The sequence below is a fragment of the Jaculus jaculus genome, chromosome 16 (assembly GCF_020740685.1).
Source record: "Jaculus jaculus isolate mJacJac1 chromosome 16, mJacJac1.mat.Y.cur, whole genome shotgun sequence".
NCBI classification, from domain to species: domain Eukaryota; kingdom Metazoa; phylum Chordata; class Mammalia; order Rodentia; family Dipodidae; genus Jaculus; species Jaculus jaculus.
In genome coordinates, this window is record NC_059117.1 from 37711648 (window position 1) to 37734374 (window position 22727).

At 44.7% G+C, this 22727-nt stretch overlaps 1 protein-coding gene across 10 annotated transcripts in view; it reads right to left on the bottom strand.

The window, feature by feature from the left end:
* Positions 1 to 22727, bottom strand: part of Osbpl3 (oxysterol binding protein like 3) — a 197469-nt gene that overhangs the window by 78951 nt on the left and 95791 nt on the right. For 9 of the 10 annotated variants that reach the window (XM_004652803.2, XM_004652801.2, XM_004652802.2 and 6 more), the window contains exons 2-5: positions 22301 to 22538; positions 2820 to 2936; positions 2614 to 2667; positions 1731 to 1844 (exon numbers count right to left, since the gene is read on the bottom strand). In XM_004652803.2, the coding sequence (XP_004652860.2) occupies positions 1731 to 1844; positions 2614 to 2667; positions 2820 to 2936; positions 22301 to 22396 (381 nt within the window). In that variant the 5' untranslated portion in view covers positions 22397 to 22538. The remainder of the gene's footprint in view (positions 1 to 1730; positions 1845 to 2613; positions 2668 to 2819; positions 2937 to 22300; positions 22539 to 22727) is intronic. The other variant, XM_045135889.1, reaches the window with a different exon arrangement.

Sequence of the window (22727 nt, forward strand, 5' to 3'; positions counted from 1 at the left end):
TTAAATTGAGAGAAGGAAATGAGAGTTACTTGCTGAAAGAAACAATTATTCAATCAAACCTGACCTGTTGCTAAATTGGCATGTGTAAAAAAGAAGCAATAGCCTTTATTGGCTTTGTTTACATTTTTATGGTCCAGAGGAATAAGTTTGAGGAGGAAAAATCTTCATAAAATAAATATTTAGATTTCCTTGGAGAGATTCTAATCGCTATACAACTAGTTATATTAACAAATAAACAGAAATCAGTATGTATGTCTTAAAGACTTCATGTTTTCTAGACTCAGACTTGCCTGCCCCTACTGAATATATTAGCACCATTTTTTCTTTTTAAACTCTTTTGTAATCCAAACTTTTCAGATTAATCTCTAAACTGGAATGAATTAGTAAATTCTTTCATACATACTTAACCTTGTTCATCTACACTGGCAATGGATACATTGCCAAGAAGTAGCAATCAGTGAACACAAAGGTTATTGAACAGAATATTTTCCCAATTTCAGAAAAAGAAAAAAAATGATGAGGGATCATCACATTATACACACATTTATCCAGTCTCACCATACATGAATGACTGTCAATTTCTAACTTCTGAGAAGAATGTTTATAACTAATAGCTTTTCTTCAAATGTATGATTATGTTCAGGCTGGCCTTGAACTCACTTCTTGGCCCAGAGTGGCTTCAAACCTGTGGCACTCTTCCTGCAGCAGCCTCTTGAGTTCTGGGAATATAAGCATGTGTCACTATTGCCTAGCTAAAACGCTGCTGGATTTGATGAGAAAGTACTTCAAATGCCCATAAAGATACTAAAAGGAATACAGCAAGCACCTCTGTGCTAGATATTTCTCAAGTCTGCACTGGAACTTATATTTTCACAGTGAAAAATGATAGATATTGGGTGGGAATCAGAGATTCATGAAGGTATAATCTCAAATAACCCTAAAAGATGCCTCCTGATCAGTTAAATTTCCAAGATGAAAAATGCAGGCCAATACTGCGAGGATGTGGAGAAAAACCCTAGCGGCATTTGCTGGGAAACTCGGCTGGGCTTCTGTGCGCATCAGAAGTGCCTCGGAGGCTGCAGAGTCCTCCAGGGGCTGTTTGCTTAGTCAGCTATAGGAAGAAGCAGGGCACACACACACCTACTTGTCTCCGCAGCATTATGATGCTTCCAAATGGATTCCATTTCCCATATATGGTTGAGAGGAATTTTACAAGAATCTTACATCATTCATGCACTACCCCAACTCCCAGAAGCCCTTAAGTCAATGCCCAAAGCACTCATTTCCCCCCATCTCTTACTGGCTAAGCAAGGAAAGGAAGGAAGTTCCTTTATTAAATAACTGATGAGCTTCTGTCACAGCCTCTTCCGTAGCTCCAGGACTGTGGCTGGACAATCTTTTACCTCTCTGTTCCGCAGACCCCGGAACTATAAAATGAGAGTATGGAGCCAGCTGTGGTGGCACACACCTATAATCTTAGCATATGGTAGGAAGATTGTAAATTCAAGGCCAGCTTCATAGTCCTACCTTGTTGAGGACAGACAGACAGACAGACAGAGAACCTCAGCAAATAGCACCTGTCTATACTACAGTCCTGGACAATGTTCAGAAGAATGAACAAGAAGCCAAGTAGAATGTACAGTGAATCACAAGAGAAACAGTAAATGCTCCTTTGACCATATTTGATGTATCCATGCACAGAAGGAGAGAGCAGCCAGCAGCAGCCTCACCTTCAAGTGGTAAATGTGCTCCTCAGTGTCGAGGTCTATGCACTTGGACGACTTCTTTACAGACATCACCGAGAGCCCCACATCAATGCAGCCGTGAAGCTTCTCTCTCTCGATCTGCAGAGCCACAGATGGCTACCTGAGAATCATGGAGTGAAAACACCCTCCCAGCTTCCCTCCTGCCACACGTGTCACCACCTAACAAGAGTAAACATGGACATGTGACAGAGAGAGTGCTTCAGGCAAGTAGGACCCAGTTAAAGGAGGCACACGGGCCATGTCCTATAGTCTGGCCCCATTTCACAGACAAGGAGACTGAGTAGCTCACACAGCCAGGATGTGAAAAAATGAGAGCCAACTCCTTGGGGTGACTTCCAAAGCAAGTGCCTTCCAAAGGGTTAGTGCCTAGTGTCTAAATCCATTCAGAAGTGACTTAAAAGCAATAATACACATTGGAGACTAAGGAAGACAAGGCAAGGAAGGAAGGAGAGAAGCACCTATGAGTTACCCAGAGCCTTTAAGACTACTTAGGGTACACTAAGCGGATTCCTCCTTAGCCCCAGCCTTCTCCATGAAGCCCCACAGTTATTGTAAGAGCAGGCACACCTCTTGCCCTGTGCTTTGCTCTTACAATTAGCTGTGAGGATATTTTCTCCCATCAAGGGACTCATTAGCACAACCCTAAGACCATGATACCCAGTGGGGTGTTGGAAGAGCTCCAGCACCTTCTCCTTGTGGGTGAATTGAGCCTAGGTAGAATCCAGAGCTAATGCAGCAGTGAGAAATCATTACCCACAAGGCACCGCGGCCCTCCCCTGAATAATCTTGCACCTGGACTGACCACAAGCACCCCTGCAGAATCTGTCCATGCCTAACACAGACTTACATCAGTTTGGCTCTTGGCATATTTCAAGATTCCTTTGTCTAGGTAGAAGAATCTCTGCGGGGAAGAAAATACAATTCAGTAAGTTGTTCCAGGTAATCATCCCTCCTTTGACCCCAACTTCAACTTCAAATCACACAGAGGTACTCAAGAACTTGGTACTGAGTGGGATGGCGACAGTACTCACAATGGGGAGGCCAGTGTCTTACCTTGTGCCAACCTTTTAAGGGCCATTTCCTCTTCTTCAGCAAAAATCCTTTCTGCACAGGGGGCTCCTGGGTGCAGCTCATCTCCCCCCTCAGTCCTTCTACCACTTCCCAGCTGTCCTGTTCAATGAAAGAGCCAAGGCTAAAAGTCTGCATTCTGAGATAGTAACATTAAGAAGCAGCCTACTGGAAACCCCACTGAAGATGGAGAGTGGCCGGGTTTGTTGGAAAGATATTTTCAAATTTAATAGAACTTTATAGATTTAATACGGACTTCAGTGGCATCAAATTAGATTCTTTTAAAAGCTCTTTTTTAGAAGGACTGGTTCTCTTGCTATTAGATGTTTGAACCTTGACAACCACCTCTAAAGGGAAAGATCTTACTGTAAATTCTATTTTTGTTCACTTTGACATCTTCACGCAGTTACTGATCCCTCACCAGACTTCAATGTGAATGTCAACTAAAAGCCACGGAAGTCAGAGTGAAGTTGTGTACACACAAACGCACATATTGAGGTTGGCTTAGGAAATGGCTAGGAAAAAATGAGATTGAATTTAAGTCAGTAAACATAACAAATTGAGTGAAACAATGATTTAGTGGATAATTATCTTCAAATTGTAGGTATTTAAGCAGTGGTAATCTTGAAACATCAAAAAAGTAGTTTGGTCATAATTATTTTCATCTTTTCCCCCCAGAAATAGATTTTTCTTCTATTCCCCATTTTGTGTGTGTGTGTGTGTGTGTGTGTGTGTGCGCGCGCGCGTAAATGTTTCTTTTTCAGCGGAGCTGGAATCACAGCGCTGGAAGCTGGGAGAGGAGGCTCACAAGCTCCAGACCAGCCTGGGCCACATACTAAGACCCTGATATACCCACTATCACATTGCTGGACCAACACCTGTCCAGAAGCAGCTTATGGGAGAAAAGCGCTTATTCCAGCCTTCCAGAATCCAGGGGAACACCATCATTGACAAAGAAAGCTGGCCCACTTCAGCATACATCCACAGCAGAGAAAGAGAGAGAAAAAAAAAATATATAGCCAGCAAATACCAGCAGCCAGAGATCCAACTGACTCTGAACATACCTGAGGGCTGGACAAGATCCAGCCGCAGGGACACCTCTTCCAGCAGGCTGCTGGAGACCAACGTAGGAAGCTTAACCATAATCAGAAATCCAAGAGGCTACAAGGGACATACATTCACATGCAAACCACCAACAGGCCCCATCTCAAAAATACAAATGACAGTTGTTTCTTGACCAATTATTACTCTGTGGTGCTGTTCATATTTTTTTAATATTTTATTTTTACTTAGTTATTTATTTATTAGAGAGAGAATGGGCATGCCAGGGCCTCTAGACACTGCAAATGAACTTCAGCCACATGTGCTGCCATGTACATCTGGTTTATATGAGTTCTGGAGAACTGAACCCAGGTCCTTAGGCTTTGCAGGCAAGCACCTTAACCACTAAGCCTTCCCAGCCCTGTTCACAATTTTTTTTTCCTGTTTACAATTTTGAAGAGGAAGAAATCCTTGCTATAATTAATCTATCATTGGTATTGAGATTATTTCAACTAATTAAAAACAAGGTTCAAAATAAATAAAGAAAAAAGAAAAACACTAAATACATTAATCATTACTAAATTAACACAAAATAAAGTACAATTGGAAACACTACTTGATATTACTACTATTCATGGGGATGCAATATACATGCAATACACAAACATTAACAATACTACTTGATGAATCAATACATGGGTGCTCAATAAAACATTTTGGAGAGGAGTGACTTAGGTAGGCTTTCACTCTAGCCCATGCTGACCTGGAATTCACTCTGCACAGGCTGGCCTCGAACTCAAGTCGATCCTCCCACCTCTGCCTCTTGAGTGCTGGGATTAAAGGTGTGTACCACCACGCCTGGCAGATTAAAACACTCCTGATGTGGCTTTGCAAACATACAGTTCTGACCAAGATTCTGTGTGGACACCCTGCTTTGGGTCAGGCCTTCAGCATACAGGAAGAGGCCAGAGGTACCAAAAGCCAGTCCTAGGGAGCAGATGTGGTTCAAGGTCTCCAGGCACAGATGGTCTGATAAGGGAGGGCATGGGAATTAAGGGAGTTCTCAGTGGCTTGTGTTCTATGCACTACCTTCTGCCAACAAGGACATTTTTTTTAATAAATTTTTATTTATTTATTTGAGAGCAACAGACACAGAGAGAAAGACAGATAGGGGGAGAGAGAGAGAATGGGCACGCCAGGGCTTCCAGCCTCTGCAAACAAACTCCAGATGCATGCGCCCCCTTGTGCATCTGGCTAACGTGGGACCTGGGGAACCGAGCCTTGAACTGGGGTCCTTAGGCTTCACAGGCAAGCGCTTAACCACTTAGCCATCTCTCCAGCCCAAGGACACTTTTTGATATTAGCAACTGAACGGATCTTATAATGATCCTTACAGAACTAGCTGCCTTTAAGCTGAGCCCTTTTCACTGTGAATACAGTTAAGGGTACAATGGAGCGCTATGAAATCCCACTGGAGTTACATTGGAATCTGGATTGTGAAAGGGATGTCTTCTCTGGAGCAAAAGAAGAAAAGATTCAGCTTTTAATTGAAACAGTTTTTTTCTTGTTTTGTTTTGTTTTTAGAAAGGTAGCAAAACTGAATGAGATTTCCTTATAGCGATTGTGACCAACTGGAGACAGTAATTGGAGAATGCCTGTCATTAAGTGACAGCAAGCACACTTCCGGCCATGTCAAAACACGAAACATCTTGCTCCCAGTTATTTGGACTTGGAAAACCAATTTTCAAAATTTTAAGTGTTTTTACCTGTTTAAATGTTATTGAATCTTTTTAAAATTTTTATTTATTTATTTATTTAAGAAAGACAGAAAGGAAGAAGCAGAGAGAGAAAATGGGAACCCCTGGGCCTCCAGCCATTCCAAATGGACTCCAGAGGCATGTGCCACCTTGTGCATCTGGCCTTCGTGGGTCCTGGGGAATCGAACCTGGGTCCCTGGCTTTGTAGGAAAGTGCCTTAACTGCTAAGCCATCTCTCCAGCCCAAATGTTATTGAACCTTTAAGGTCCTTATGTTGAGATTGCCTCTCCTCCTGAGGAAAGTACTTTCTCACCTCCACACATCATGGCTCCATCTTTCTTGCCCATGGCTCCCCCTTACTTATGGTAATATGGACGAGCTCTCCTCACCCCTGCTGGGCAGGGGCTCCCTGGGAGTCTATAAAGGGTCTGCTTTACTTCCAGTTTCCTCACAAGCCCTAGCCTATCCTCTGAAAAGCAGGCATCTGATAGCAAATAACTTTAGTCCGGGAATAAAGCTACAAATAGATTTATGTTCTTGGACTATTAAATTTGGTCTGCATTTGAAATGTTCCTAGTGACTGTGGGCCAAATGACTATTATCAAATTAGATATAACAGACACATATTTGTTTTGGAAAACAAAGGGGGGGGGGAGGAGCATGTGGCATTGTCATTAAGTGAAAATTCAAGGCCCCAGTCCTCTGGAAAGTACTCAAGCGGACCAGCCCTTAGGATTCACTTGTCTCCAGACTCCCAAGAACACAGCCCGCACAGCACGAGCGCTGAGCAAGCAGGCACATCTGCTCAAGGCCTTCCGTCACGCACAGAGCAAATGTCAGAAGGATTAGCCATTACTGCACACTTTACAAAACTGGGGGAAAAAAAAAATAGATGAGACCCATACCTGTAGTTTAAGGGAAAAGAAGAATTAAATTTCAAAAGTCATTTGACTGATTCATGTTAAAACTAGATGGATCCGGAATTTTCAAAACATGGCTCATTCCTCCCAACAAGCCAACATAGAGGGCAGGGAATTAACAGCAGATTGCTGGTCCTTCCTGTCCAGAAAGGATTGACACTTTTATTTATTTATTTTTTTTCCTGAAAAAAAAAATGTCATCTGATTCCTTTTCTTCTACCTGGGCTAGAAACTGTTAACAGGCTGGAAAAGCCAGATTTGCATTATGTAGGAAAGGGCAAGCTTTCCATGACTGCGAGAGGCAGGGCTCCAGCCAACACCGTTACTGAGTGCCACATGCAAATCCTCCTTTCCCCACTTCATAGTGTGTCACCATCCTTACGACAGCCCCTACTCCCTAGAAGAAGCATCCAGGCCAGTGGTTCTCAGTGGCCGCACACTGCTCCCTCCAAGGGGAGGAATCCTGGGGCCACTGGTAATGGCGATGGGTAGATGTCTCTGGCATCTAATGGCTATGAGCCAGGAAACAATGAGAGCTACCATGAAGCCTCAGTCTTTACAGTGAAAAGGTTAACCCCATCAGGAAATGTTCGGACATGTTCATACATGACAACCTGCTTAAAGTCACCTGACCATGAAGCGACAGAGGTGTAGCTCAGCAGCACACATAAGGCCAAGGGTTTAAGAAAGAAAAAAGATCAAATTGCTCAGCTGCAGAAACGGGCTGCTGTGGTATATTTTTGCATGTTTTTTGTTTTGTTTTGGTTTTTTTTTGAAGGGCAGGGTCTCGCTCTAGCCCAGGATGAGCTGAATTCACGATGTACTCTCAGGATGGCCTCAAACTCACAGCAATTCTAGTATGCTGGCCTCCCAGATGCTGGGATTAAAGGCATGCTCCACCACGCCTGGTTTGCATGGTTTTTATATACACTGAATTCTTAGGAATGCAAGTGCTATACAAGTAAGGAAGAACATACATGCTCTGGTTCTTTCTGGACCCTTAAGCGAGACCACCCACCCTTTAGACAACCATGCCACTGAAGGCTATACCAACACAGCATGCCTTGTGTTGTCTGCATTCTCAGCCATCTATTCTGCATCTAAGTGTACCTGGCCACTTCATTATGTCTTCTGCTGTAGCCACACCTTGGTGACTTATATCTGCATATTAACCACAGTCTCTGAATTTTCCTCACATTACAGTAAAGCATGTTATTGGTATTTTCAAAAATATGTGTACTAATAAATCAATACTAAAAATAAATAAATAAATAAACCAAAACTGAATTTCATATGACAAGAGTAAAGGGGCCATTACAATATGTGCCTCCCCAGAAAGCCAAGCGCCACATGTTCTCTCTCATATGGGGATCCTAGCTACAGATGATTGGGCTTCTGTGTGAGAATGAAAATACCTAGTAGCAGAGGCCAGTAAGTTAAAAAGGAGCCATAAAGGGAAGAGAAAGGAAGGGAGGAGGGTACTTAATAGGTTGATATTGTATATATGTAATTACAATGATTGAGATGGGGAGGTAATATGATGGAGAATGGAATTTCAAATGGGAAAGTGTGGGGGTGGGGAGGGAGGGAATTACCATGGGATATATTTTATAATCATGGAAAATGTTAATAAAAATTAAAAATAAAAAAAATAAAAAATAAATAATTTTTTTTTTAAAATATGTGCCTCTTTTCCCTCTCTCTCTCAAAATAAATAAATAAGTAAAATAAAAGTATTTTTAGGGGCTAGAGAGATGGCTTAGCAGTTAAGGTGTTTGCCTGCAAAGCCAAAGGACCTTGGTTTGATTCCCCCGGACCCACATAAGCCAGATGCACAAGGGGCGCATGCGTCTGGAGTTCATTTGCAGTGGCTGGAGGCCCCGGTGTGCCCATTCTCTCTCTCCCTCTCTCTGTCTCTTTCTCTCAAATAAATAAATAAAAATAAACTTTTAGAACAATATATTTTTCAAATATTGTTCATAATCAGGGGACATTGGTTAGCAGACAATGGGCTTAAGTAGTACTGATGAAACTGGCACATTCCGTGTAGTACGGTGACAAAGAACATCAGCCAGGACCTGTGTGTGTGCAATCACCTGGAAAACCGCAAGGGTTTTAACATTATCTTACAAATAATTCCTCGTGCTTTCTTCTTCTAACGGTCTGCTTTTAATGCTCCTTCTTCTCTGACTCCAGCCACCACCCTGACCCCAGGCACTCACTGACTGATTTCCCACTTGCACTTAAATCCTCCATTTACAGGCACATCGTCATCTATCCTCCATACAGCATGAAAATGAGTATCACTCGATGTTCATCTTTATCTCTACTTCCTTTCCTTTAGCCCTAATTATCTAAACCATAAACATTACTATACAGTGCAGTAGTTTAATTAATTCAAGATTTTTTTTTTTTTTCCATTTGTGTCTCCACTGCTTTGGTGCTTTTTCCCCCAAACTACTATAGGAACCATCTTTGCAACTTACTTACAATCCAGCAAATTATTACACGTGTTATAGTAGAAAGTAAAGAGAATTCTCCCAGCTCGTTACTTGGAGTCTCCAATTAAGAAAACAGATTAAGGGCTGGAAAGATGGCTTAGCGGTTAAGGTGCTTGCCTACAGAGCCTAATGACCCTAGTTTGGTTCCTCAGTATACATGTAAAGCCAGGTGCACAAGGTGGCAAATATGTCTGAAGTTCCTTTGCAGCAACTGGAGGCTCTGGTGCACCCATTCTCTCCCTCCCTTAGCCCCTCTCTCTGCAGGGCATGGCAGTGCACGCCTTTAATCCCAGCCTTTAGGAGGCGGAGGTAGGAGGATCGCTGTGAGTTTGAAGCCAGACTGAAACTACATAGTGAATTCCAGGTCAGCCTAGGCTAAAGTGAGAAAATAGCTTAAATTTTCAAATAAAATGACACTGGGTAGTTAGCTTATGTGTTAATCCCCACTCACAATTATGTACAATATGACACTTAAAATGCAGAAGAACAATGCCCACAGTGTACTATCCTGTAGGGTTGTTGGAAATAATATAAAACAAATAACATAAACAGCAATACTGTAAAAGAACTTTGTTTCACACCAGCAAAAAAACCTTCTCGGTCTGTTCCTTAATCTAAAATAATGTGCAGCAAATGCTAACATATAATGGAATGGCAAGAGTTAAAGAAGCAATCACAAGAACTATCAGTAAGCTACGCTACACGTCAGACACCGAGCAAACACCACGTTTAACACTGTGACACCTAACTTTGGCACAGCCGCGACGGTTGGATTTATTAGTATTCTTATGTTTTGAGTGTGGAAAATGAGGAAGAGAATGAGATGACTTCCTGATGTACTAAAGCAGCCAAGTAGCGCAGCCATCCCACCACCGAACCTCCATTCTCAACCATTCTGCTCCAGGCTGTAGCATGTTGCTTTTTTTTTTTTTTTTTTAAGTTGCACTATAGATACCTGAATTCTGATGATGAACTCCACATGCGGCAGGGGACAGCTAGTGGATAGATCCAGAAACTGGGCAACACCTTGAGAAAACTGGAAAAACTGAGCTAAGAGGCAGTGTCCCGTGAAGAGATGGCAGTAAGATCTTGGGCCTACTCAGGGCTCCCGGGTCTCCCATTCTGTAGGGTTAACAAGTGGGTGGGAAATGAGCCTCTGCATGTTCACGCTGCCCGATCTGTGCCCATTTGCACCTTAATGACTGCGACGCTTGACCTATTTCCTCTCTGTGGTTAATTCTTACATAACCGCAAATCTTCTGTGGAAAATCTCTCCCCAGTTTACACTGTCTGCCTGCCTAGCCAGAATGTGGGTTCCCTGCCTTACCATAATCTTACCATTATAATCTTCACTTACTCATTATACCCTTATTACCCAGAAAATAGAGTCCCTTAATAAATATCAACTGAATGAGTGAGAGGACAGAGGGCATTAAAAGGACCCCACTAAGACCTCAGGGATGGGACTTCAATAAGGTGCTAAGTTAGTGCGGACTGGTTTTCAAGACAGAGAAAAATGGGAGGTGCAGCTTCTCCAAGGTAAAGGAACAATATCTGGGGAAGTGACAGTTACTGGGACCCATATCACACAGTGACTAGGAGGTGGGACATCCACCAGAGACAAAGAACAGCATGGATGGGGGCCACTGCTGACTGAGCCCAACATTCCTGGGCTAATGCCCCATCCTGTGTCGGGCTACAAGGTCACGGTGCCTATCAAAGGGAGAAAGAAACATGGAGGCGCTGGGCAAGGAGGCTTCTTAAGGCTTTTGCTAAAGCTCAAAGACAGTCATCTGGCGTTAAACTCCATTCTGTTTTACTGAATGTCTAAAAACTGCCAAAGATAGGCAGCTAAGCATTTATTCATACTCATGAGGCAGCCAAGTTCATTTCCATTTTGCTGAGTACACGGATCGCAAGCACAGCTGTCTGCACGGCACACAGCTCCCAGGCACCTCACAGATGCTGGATTCTCAGTCGCTGTCCTTGCATTGACATCAGAAGTAGAAACTTCCATTCTTCCTGCAGCTGAGAAGGATGGGGAGGGAAGCGCTGTGACTGTGTCATCTGGTGTGGTGGGACTGGAGGGTGGCTCATTCTAATTAGTCTATCAGGTCTATCTGGTTTTTTTAATCACAGGATAGTACCCAGCATTAAATTACATGGAACCTAATTAAATCTGTCTTTAATGATTTTTTTTTTTTTTTTGTATTTGTTTTTTGAGGTAGGGTCTCACTCTAGCTCAAGCTGAGCTGGAATTCACTATGTAGTCTCAGGATGGCCTCAAATTCAAGATGATCCTCCTACCTCTGCCTCCTGAGTGCTGGGATTAAAGGCGTGTGGCACCATGTCCGACTAATTTTTAAAGCATTTGTGATCTTGTAAATCCCATCAAGAACAGCCAAAGATCAGCAGTGTTACCTTTCCCAATGGTACTATGGACATACACACTTATTGTGACTAGATTTTCAACTAGTCATGTCACCACGTGCCAACGCGCAACCCTACATCAGGGCTGAGAGTAAATGCCCAGATAATTCATACCCCCAAAAGTTTCTAGTCTTATTACCTGGCCAGATGGAACACAAAGCCTTCAGCCTTCATTACTAAATGGGAGAATAGGCACCAGTCTTTGAGTGAAAGCACGGGAGGAGACCGTGTCATTGTTGGTGCTGATGGAGACGGTGGGGAGGAAAAACCATGGGAGCTGTCAGCTCTCTCCACAGTTCCACCTGAGCATTTTCATCTTGAATTTCCAAATAAGAGGAAAATGCTCATTGCAAATGTATTGACCACAAATGGCTTTATAATTAAAACAGTATTAAGAAAGCTTTAGCATACATATAATGACTATTCTTATCCTGCTTCTGACTCACTTAGCATTTATGGCTGCAATTACTTTGGCACTTTTTAGGTTCCTTGGATATATTTGGAACTTATTGATATTACTAACTATTCCCTTAATAGCTAATATTCCCCTGAAGGCTGTGAAACAACCTCCTATGAACTTGCCTCTCTTTCTTCAGAACCTCTACTCCGTAAGTGGGCCTCATAAGAGCTTTAGCTGCTGGTCATGATGGAAGACCCCCAACCAACCTATGAATGCCGCTATGCAGCCCACACAGAGGGGTGGCTATAGTTGTGACCTGGAGGTAAAGCAGTGACTCTGCTTACGGACCGGTGTGCCCTCAATGGTTCCGTGGTGGCAGTATTACTGCCCCCATCACATCCCCGAGAACGCTGAAGCTCCAAAGTCGTTTGCCCAAGGTTAGAAACCATGAAGCAGCAGAACCCATATGTGAACTGAGCCTGAGAGTCTCACAAAGACCCTCACAACTGAACGCCCACCACGGACAAGATCACGAGGGGGCGATGGAATCTCTCCAGGCCACCTGTTTCCTCCATGTCACACAACTCTCCCGAGACAGAACAAACCTGGCAAGAACATGGTGGCAGGACAACGCTGTGTGCCAAGGGACTCAAGGGCTTCTGCCGGCCTCTCTGTTACCCTTAGAGCTCGAAAGAGAATGTGGAGACCTCCTATTCAGAGATTTTCCACCTTAGAGATGAAGAATGTAAGTGAGGGGGGAGGGAGGGTGTTACCATGGGATATTTTTTTATAATCATGGAAAATGTTAATAAAAATTGTGAAAAGAAAAAAAAAAAAAAGAACGTAAGTGAAATTAGTTGCTTCTGAGGCATTTGCGGACCAGGACACAGGCCTCGTGACTTCAACGCAGCGCTCCTTGCCCACCTTTTCTCTGCAGTGGCAGCCAGTGGCATGGGCGGGCGTGTTACTCACCACGCTCAGGCATGTCCCATGGGACCGCGGGCTCGCCAATCCAGATGCCTGCCCACGTGAATGAGCCTGGGGCCACGGTGAGAAGGTGGGGACAGCTTTGCTCCTTACATCTCCCAACGTGCTTTTAATATTTTGTCTTTATTACCTTTTAATTTAAAAATAATTTATGGCACATTACACAGGCCTGCCCCTTGGTGTTTGAGCGCTGGAGAGAATCTCAGACGGTATTCAGCTAAAACACCTGTACACTCTAATGACAGAGCCTTCAGGACTACTTAGGAAAACCCACTCCCTTGCTGGATGGTGCTATGACATCTAGTCTCCATCACAGTGTGCTCAAAACCAGTTTTCCAGAGCTAACATTTTGTAATCCAACTAGAGAAACTTACAGGAAAGCAATGCATGTGTAGGTTGACCACCATAAACCCTTCCTTGTCGTTGACCTGAGTCACCAACGACTTGTTCTCACAGGGCTGCACAAGAATAACTGGTTTTGCTTGAGGAGAGCCCAGTGACATGTCCAGATCCAGTAGAACATAAGGAGGAAGAAGAGTGCTTTTCATGTTAAGGATGGGATGGCCCAGGCCATACTCAAGGCCCTCCTTAGTAGAACGGACCCTACACAGAGACCTAACATTTGGACCCAGCCCACAGAGCTGCAAAGACGTACAGTCAAGTGAAGCCCCTGGGCAGTCAGCGTACATGAAAGTGAAAAGACATCACAGGCTAAAGATCGTAAGTACCAAATGAGGCATTCATACGACACCATAGTGGGGCCCAAACAGGTCCCAAGGCCAGGGCCCCCTTGGATAAGGGCTGGAGAAGCAAGGGGTTCATTTTCTGGGGCTATCTTGACAAAGGGACACAAACTCTGTTGATTAAAATTTCATTCTTTGTCTGTATTCCAGGCTTGCCTCAGACTCTTGAATGCTGGGATTAAAGGTGTGTGCCACCACACTGGGCTCCAAGTCTCTCTCCACAGATTGTCTGCATACTTTGTTTATAAGACAGGTCTTACCATATAGCTCAGGCTGACCTCAAATTTGTGAACCTCTTGCCTTGGCCTCCTGTGTGCTCAGAATGCAAGCATGTGCCACTATATTACACTCAGAAGTTTATTCTAGAAAGTTCTGAAGACCAGAATCTCAACCCCAGGTGTTGGCAGGGCCAGGTGACCTCTGGAGGCTCTAGGGGAGAGTCAACCTGGTACTACACTGCTCTCCAGGGGCTGCAGGCATGCTGTGGTATTCTTTGCCCATCTACCTCATAGCTGGAAGGATTAGGCAGAGAGGCAGCCATGGTGGAGAAAAGGGCTTCAGGACGCCTGGGACTCACCTGCTACAGAAGGCCAGTGGTCTGTCAGACACTTCCATATTACCTCCACAGATGCAAACTTTTATTACAACAAAATAATCTGCATAACCTGACAAGAGATCAAGGCACAGAGAGGTGTGTGTGACCTACCCAAGGTCAGACAGCTCATAAGTGGCCAAAGATTCAAACTCAGTCCCTCCAGCTCCAGAGCTCACACTTGCTGCCCTTCATATTCTTTTTAAAAATATTTTATTCCTTTATTTATGAGAGCGGGGAGGGACAGAATGGGAGCATCATGGCCTCTAGCCACTGCCAAGGGACTCCAGATGCATGCACTACCCCGTGCATCTGGCTTATGTGGGTTCTGGGGAATCAAACCTAGATCCTTAGGCTTCACTGGCAAGCACCTTAACCACTAAGCCATCTCTCCATCCCCACTGCCCTTCACATTCTAAGACTGTTTGCAGTGGCTTAATATGGCTTGTCCCCAGGACTCATATTGACTCTTGGTTGTCAGTTTTGGCAGAGGGGCCTTTAAGAGGCAATGAAGTTGTTAAGTGGGATTCCCACCTTTCTGGAGTGAGTTCTTCTTGTCCTGGGCCTTGGTGAGACACAGGTTGCTGTAGAGCAAGGCCACCACTTGGGTTTTGTCCCTTCCACTTTCTGCCACGAGTGGAAGCAACATGAGAGCTTCATGAGAGGACCAGCAGGTGCCAGCACCTCACTTGCTCCTCGATGCCCCATCCTTCAGAGCCAAGTAAGCCTCTGTTCTTTTTAAGTTGCCCAGTCTCAGACATTCTGTTACAGCAACAATAAGTGAACCAAGACACCACCAGAGAATAAAGTGACACAGCAGGGAATCCCAAGGTCACTCTTGCTCAGTGTCTTGTGGTGTTGATGCAGTCCATGCTTTAGAAAGGCACCTGAAAAACTTCAGTGTCTATAAGGACAAAATGGGCTAAAAAAGAAATGGTAGGAGTAGCAGTTGCCTTTCTTCTTTTTGAGACAAGGTCTGGCAGCCGAGCTGATCTCACACTTGTGATCCTCCTGCTCTAGTCTCCCAGTGCTAGGATTGCAGGCAAGCACCACCCCGCCCTCCTCAGAACTACCCAGACAGCTGAAACGATAAATACCAGAGCGCTGTACTTTAATTCACTATTCAAAACTTGGCTAACTCTCCCCCATTCAAACCAGCTGTCCTATGGATTCCGGCACTGAGCCCAGAGTGGCTCTGCTCTCTGGAGTGTGAAATAATCAAACAGCCTGCATAAATGAACTCTCATCAGCTGACCCTGGGAGAGCTCAAATGCCACGCTACATTAGCCCAGGGCCAGCAGGGTGACAAGCGTGGGTTGTGTCACTGTAGGGTGACTTACCCAGCAATACATCTCTCCCTTTCAAGTCCCCAGCTAGTGGGTTCAGCATTTGACCACTAGGTTAGCAGACTTCACGCTCTGGCTTCCGATTGTCACGCCCAATGCTAAGAACGCATTAAAGGATGGAGGCTGTGCCTCTTCCAACCCAGTCTTTGTAGTCAGTTGACCTCTGAAGTGAAACGGTGTGTTCAGCTCCCCTGTCCTTCCCAGCTTCCCAGCCCTTGCTCAAGGGCTTTCAAGAACAGCTTCTCAACAGTTGAAGACAGAAAACTCAGGGCTACAGGGCTCTTTCAGTGAAGTCAAGCCCTATTCATTTACCCTGAGGACTCTCTCAGTGAAGACAAGCCCTATTCATTTACCTTGTCTAGCCCAGTCTGGCTTCTAAAATGTGTTACACTGAAAAATATAGACAGGAAATGAAAGTGGGCAGTAAGAAACAGACAAAAGAAAACTGCAATTACTCATATTTTATAGATTACGAAAGCAATTCTCCTTCCCACTTTGAGGTCCTGTAACCTACTTCATATATCCATAGAGCTTTGTGCATAGGAATCTTTCCACCTAGAAAATGCACATTTAATTTATTCACTCATTTAATCTATGCTTACTGAGTGTCTCTCCTGTGACAGCCTAGGTATTCACATTTACTATTTCATTTAGTTCTCTTTTTTTTCTCTAAAAGTTCCTTTAATGAAGATACATGGATAGTGACATGTCTAGGAACAGTGCATCTCCCTGACATTTTATATGTGCAGAGACAAGTTCAAGTTCAACTCGAAATCAAGATCAAGGGCAAATGCAGCTCAAGGAACTCAAACAAAGTGCAGTGACCTTCATCATCAGCTGGTTGCACCGCATGAGAATTTAAGAGAGAAGGACTTAACAGTGGTTTGAATCAGGCATGCCCTATAAACTCATGTTGTTTTGGATACTAGGTACCCAACTGATGGCAATTTGGGAATTGGGGCTTTGCAGGAAAAGCGTGTTGCTGAGGACTGACTTGTGGATGTGATAGCCAGCCTCCCCTTGCCAGGATTTCGCACAGTCTCCTGTTGCTGTTGTCCACCTGATGTTGGCCAGGAGGTGATGTCCAGCTCTGTCCATGCCACATTTCCCCTGGCATCACGGAGCTTCTCGTCCAGTCTGTAACCAAAATGGGCCCTTTTCTTCACAAGCTCCTTGTGGTCTGGTACTTTGTGCCAGCAACAAGAAGGTAACTACAACAGTAAACTCATGTACAGAGTTATAAACATTTTAGGGTTCTTTTGTGTCTGTGCAAGAAAAAAAAAACAAGATTAAATATATCCAAATAAAATGTGATACACTGGGGCTGGAGAGATGGCTTAAAGGTTAAGGCACTCGCCTTTAAAACCTAAGGACCCAGGTTCGATTCTCCAGTACTCAGGTGTTGCAGTCAGGCTGGCATTGCTGGCAGAAATCACCCAATCAAGAGCAGCTTGTGGGGGGGGGGAAGGTTTATTTTTGGCTTACAGACTCGAGGGGGAGCTTCATGATGGCAGGGTAAAACAATGCCATGAGCAGAGGGTGGATATTACCTCCTGGCCAGCATCAGGTGGACAACAGCAACAGCAGAGTGCGCCAAATGCTGGCAAGGGGAAACTGGCTATAACACCCATAAGCCCACAATACACTGCTTCCAGGAGGCATTAATTCCCAAATCTCCATCAGCTGGGGACCTAGCATTCAGAACACCTACGTTTATGGGGGACACCTGAGTCAAACCACTGCCTCATGCAAGGCAGATGCACAAGGTGGCGCATGGTCTGGAGTTCATTCGCACTGGCTAGAGGCTTGACATGCCCATTCTCTCCCCTTCCACCCTGCCTCTCTCTCTCTCTCTCTCAAATAACTAAATAAAATATAAAAAAAGAAAATGTGGTACCCATACGACCTTTTGATACACACACACACACACACACACACACACACACACATACACACACAAACACATAGTAGATTTTCTTTGAAAAAATACTCTCTATTACAAAAAAGAATGGAAATCTTGTCATTTGTGACAATATAGGCAAACCTGCAGGTTATAACGGTAGGCACAGGAGAAGTGGTGTGCCATCCAACGTATCTGGAAGTTGAGCTCGTGGACACAGAAGCAGAATACTGTTATGAGCGACTAGTGGGGAGGAAAAAATGGGGGCAGATGGGGCACCGCAGGTAAGAGCACCACGCTGTGCCCACTCAGCACTCTGCATCTGTGGGTGCTGCCATCCATGGAGTCAACTGCCTATTGGCAGAAAACGTCTGAACATGTACAAACTTCTTGTCATCGTTCCCTAAACAGTGCAGTTGAGCAACTGTCACAGCAGAGTTTCTGTGGGTGTGATCAATACTCTGTGAGACGGTCTGGAGACCCCAAGAGGACTGTACACATTACAGATGAATGCTATACTATCTCACATAACGAACTTGTGCATCCTTGGATTTTTGGTATCTGGGGGGTTCTGAAACCAATACCCCTAAGGATACCAAGGGGCACAACACATAAAACTTGTCAGGAGAATGGACCTGAAATGCTCACAGTAGGCACTGACAAAGTTCACTCTGGAGGTGACAGGTACATCAGATAGCTTGCCTGTGGTCGACATGCACACTGTATGCCGGTCTCAACACAATGCAGCATGCACTGGGACTATGTACTACTGTTACTTGTCAGCTGGGGAGAAAAGATTATGTGTAAAAAGATGTTTAGTGGGCTGGGAGATGGCTTGGTAGTTAAAGGCCTCTGCTTGCAATGCCTGACGGTCCTGTTCAGTTCCCCAGCACCCATCTAAAGCCAGATACACAAAGTGGTTCATATTTCTGGAGTACGTTTGCAGCAGCAAGAGGTACTGATTCACCCATTCTCTTCTCTCTCTCCCCCATTACAAGTAAATAAATCAAAAAGTTAAAAAAAAAATCTCCATAAATCAAAAACAAAATATCCTGGACTGAGACTGAAGTGTTCAGTAGACCATTTCTATGGGCTAAGGGGTTAACTGTGAAGTCTGGGTAGGAGCTGGGCTCACTGCTACAAGTCAGAAGCAGTGTGGAGGGGAGTCTCCACACCACAGTAAAAGGAGGCTTTACAAATCCGCTTACTCGGGGACATGGAAGGGACGATATAGCTGCTCTGCCACCTGGTAGGGATTGCAGACGTGCTACCCTCACCGTAGGAGGAAGTCACCACCCACAGCTATAATGCACCACTGGCCCTGTGCCAGGATCCCTGAGAAGAGAAGGAAGGCGGCAGCACATCCCTAGCCCAGGAAGGTGAGTGCCAGGCAGGTCCCACGGGGAACAACGGCAAGGACCTAGCCACAGCTCCAGAGCACACGAGGGGAAGCACGGCCACAAGCAGTGACCAGCGAACTCCACACTGGACGAAGACCCTCCAGACAAGGGGAAAAGGACAGCCGGGACGTCGAAGTGGCACTTTAGAAAACAAGGTGGTAGCTGCGTAGATTATCTTGTTATATGTCAACACTCCTCATTTTATTATGGCGGCAATCTTAAAATTATCTAACTTTGGGCTGCAGAGATGGCTTAGTGGTTAAGACGCTTGCCTGCAAAGCCAAAGTTCAAATCCCCAGGACCCACATAAGCTAGATGCACAAGGTGGCATATACATCTGGAGTCCATTTCCAGTGGCTGGAGGCCCTCCTGTGCCCATTCTCTCTCTCCCTCTCTCATTCAAATAAATAAATAAATTTTAAAAATTAACTTGGGCTGGAGAGATGACTTAGTGGTTAAGGCACTTACCTGCAAAGCCTACAGACCTAGGTTCAATTTTCCAATACCCATGTAAGCCAGATGTACATGGTGATACATGAGTCTGGAGTTTGTTTACAGTGGCTAAAAGCCCCGGCAGGCCCTCTCATTCTCATTCTCTCTTTCCCTCTCTCCCTCTTTCTCCCCCACCCAAATAAATAAATAAAATGTTTTTTTAAGTCTAACTTGTACTTTCCAGTGACATGGCTGGAAACACACTATCAGCAACAGACAGACATTAGGTACAGATGTGACCCCAGGAGCTGGAAAATGAGAACTCCAAGTTTCAGGGTCAAAGAGTAAAGCATAGTCCTAGGCCAGTGTGAGGCAGAGATCAAAGACAGGACAGTGGATGGACTAAGAAAACGGTCTCTGAACATTAAAATTAAACAGGTCTTTTATAACTAAATTCAGGCTAAAGTGAACTAAATGTATTAAATTCTCCACCTTCTCTACCATAGAGGAAATATAAATGTTTATACTTATAAACCAACATTACATGCAATACAAAAGGTGACCAGCTGTTGGTGAGAGATCAACCAAACACTCAGAAGGAAGTAGGGACATGGGACACATTCCTCTCATTTCTGACAGGAACTCAAAAAAAAAAAAAAAAAAATCACTGTGAAAACCAAATGAATTTCAAACAACACACTGGTAAGAGCTCCTGTAAAAATGAACCCAAGGACTCCATAGGGTTGCTCAGTTCCGCAGGTGGTGCCACACTCACTATTTCAAGGAACCATGTCCTCTCTTGTTGAACAGATGGATGGATGGGATGGGTTGGGAGGCCATACATCTGCTCCGACCCCATCAGGCATGCTGGGAAGGAGAGCGCCCCCTTATGGAAAAGCTATTAAAGTGGGCAGTCACAGTCGCCCTCGTGAAACAGCTCCTGGCCTCCCAGCACTCGGGAGCAGAGGTAGGAGGAGCAGCATGAGTTCAAGGCCAGCCTGAAACTACATAGTGAATTCCAGGTCAGCCTGAGCTAGAGCGAGACTCTACTTCAAAAAATACAAAACAAACAAACAAACAACAAAAAAACCAGAACTCCAGAACCCATAGTTCATTAGCCAATGACTCAACTCATTGTAATATTTTTTTAAATCCCAGATAAATATTGAAAAAACTAAAACACCCCCATTCCTCCTTACCCTTCAAAGAAAGCTTGGAGGGCTTCTTTTATGTCAGGCCTGTGACAAATTAATTTGCCTAGCAGCACAGGTGTGTGGGCGGCAAGCTCCCTAGTCTAGGCACTGTTCAAAGCTAGAGGCCCAAGCGCTGAGTCATAAACGTGTGGCTGTTCCTGAGGTGGGCAGCTGTTTAAGTGTTGCTTCCAAATCGAGACCCAAGCCTGCTGGGTGAGTTCTTAGGCCAGAACTTTCCACAGGGCAAAGGCAAGAGTGACAGTACCAGCACCAGCAGGTGTTGCAAAGACTCAGAGGCCATGCGGGTTATAAATACAGCTCTCTGGCAACCATGACCTCTTCTTAGTGAATCAGGACGATGCATAATGATTAATGTTCGTTTACTGCCACTGATCAAACACCAGCAAGTCCTGCCAGCAGAGATGTGCTGGAAAGGAAACCAAGAAGCAACATATAATCACCTGACATTTATTTAGGAGTTAATGATTCGGGCCTTGGTTTCACTTTTTTCTTCCTACTTAATTCTTTTGGTCCATATCCATATTTTCATTGTTGTGGACTAGGGTCCTTCGCTTGACTAGAGGAAGCAAGCAGGTGAGACCTCAAGGTACTCACAGGACAATCTGTGCTGATAAGCTGTCACCAAAGGTCTGGTGGAGGGAAGAAGTACAGGACGGATATCATGATCACTGGCGAAGTGATTGCTGCTTATTTTGGCTAGCAGGGTATAAAGGAAGTGTGGATGCTGACTCAGACAGACGGAGCACTGGTTTCTCAGAGCTAGCTCTGGGTCCCTAGGAAAGTGACCTGCTCCATCTGATTCAGATTAATTAGGGGTGAATCAGAGTATTAACACCTATATTGGAGGATGGTTGCACACATTTTTGTTTTTTGAGGTAGGGTCTCATTCTAGCCCAGGCTGATCTGGAATTCACTCTGTAGTCTCAGGGTGGCCTTGAACTCACAGCGATCCTTCTACCTCTGCCTACCGACTGCTGGGATTAAAGGCATGAGCCACTACCACCATCTTCAACCTGCAAACATTTTGAATAAGATAGTCCAAAGAGCCAAATTTAGTATGTTTGTTTCCCCACCTGGTAGACATGTGAGCTAAACTGTTAAAATTATTAAGAACTGCCTCTTCTCATGCAACCAACATTACAGAAACAATCATCTTTTTCTGCGTATGTGTATGTAGAGTATAGGTGTGTGATGTGTGGGATATGCATATGTGTCACACGCATGTACCCTGAGTGTGCATGCAGAGGCCAGAGGAGAATGTGAGGTGTCCTGTTATCATTCATCCACCTATCTATTTGCTAGAGATAGGCTCTCTCCCTCAGCCAGGAAGATGCTGTCTGTCATCAGCAAGCCACAGTGATTCTCTGGTCCCTGGGGTTAGAGGGAGGGTGTGTGGGTGTGTGGGTGTATGTGTGTATGTGTCCACATCCAGATTCTTTTTCCCCAAGGTAAGGTCTCGCTCTAGCCCAGACTGACCTGGAATTCACTATGCAGTCTCAGGCTGTTCTGGAATTCACAGTGTCCCTCCTACCTCTGCCTCCCAGGTGCTGAGATTAAAGGCACGGGCCATCACACTGGCCACATCCTGCTTTTTCTGTGGGTTCTGGACAGTCAAGCCTGACAGTCTCCAGCCAGAAACCTCTCATGGCAAGCAATCTTAACTACTGAGCCATCATCTCCCCAGCCCCAACAAATGCTCTTAGGCTGACAAACAGAATTTCCTATGTAAGTGTGCACGCCTTTACCTGAAAATCCCTGATGATTCAAGTTTGCATCTCAAAACTGATGTGAGATACACTTTACCTGTCGACTTCCTTGCTTGGAAGAGCAGCTACTTGTGCTCCTTGAAGGTGACACCAACTTTTGGGACACACCCAGGCTCTTCTCATCACTCATCATAAGCAGTGGGTAACTTGGGCTCGGCACGGTCACAATGCCATCAGAAGACGGTGGAGCCAGGAGTATGAAGTCCACAGGGGCAGGTGGTTCAGCTCTTATCCAGTTCGTTGAAAAGACATTTGGGGTGACTCACAGGAAATCTCTAAAACCAAAAGAAGGGGAGTTAGAGAGGTAGGAGAATCAGACACCCTCTTCAATTAGCCATGCAGTGGCCATCCACGCCACATATCCTCGGGCCCAATGCTAAGGCATTGTGAGGCAATGTGAGGGTAAGGACAGTTCACATCTGCCTCTCATGGGAACTTCTGTATAGACGGTTTCCAAATAACTT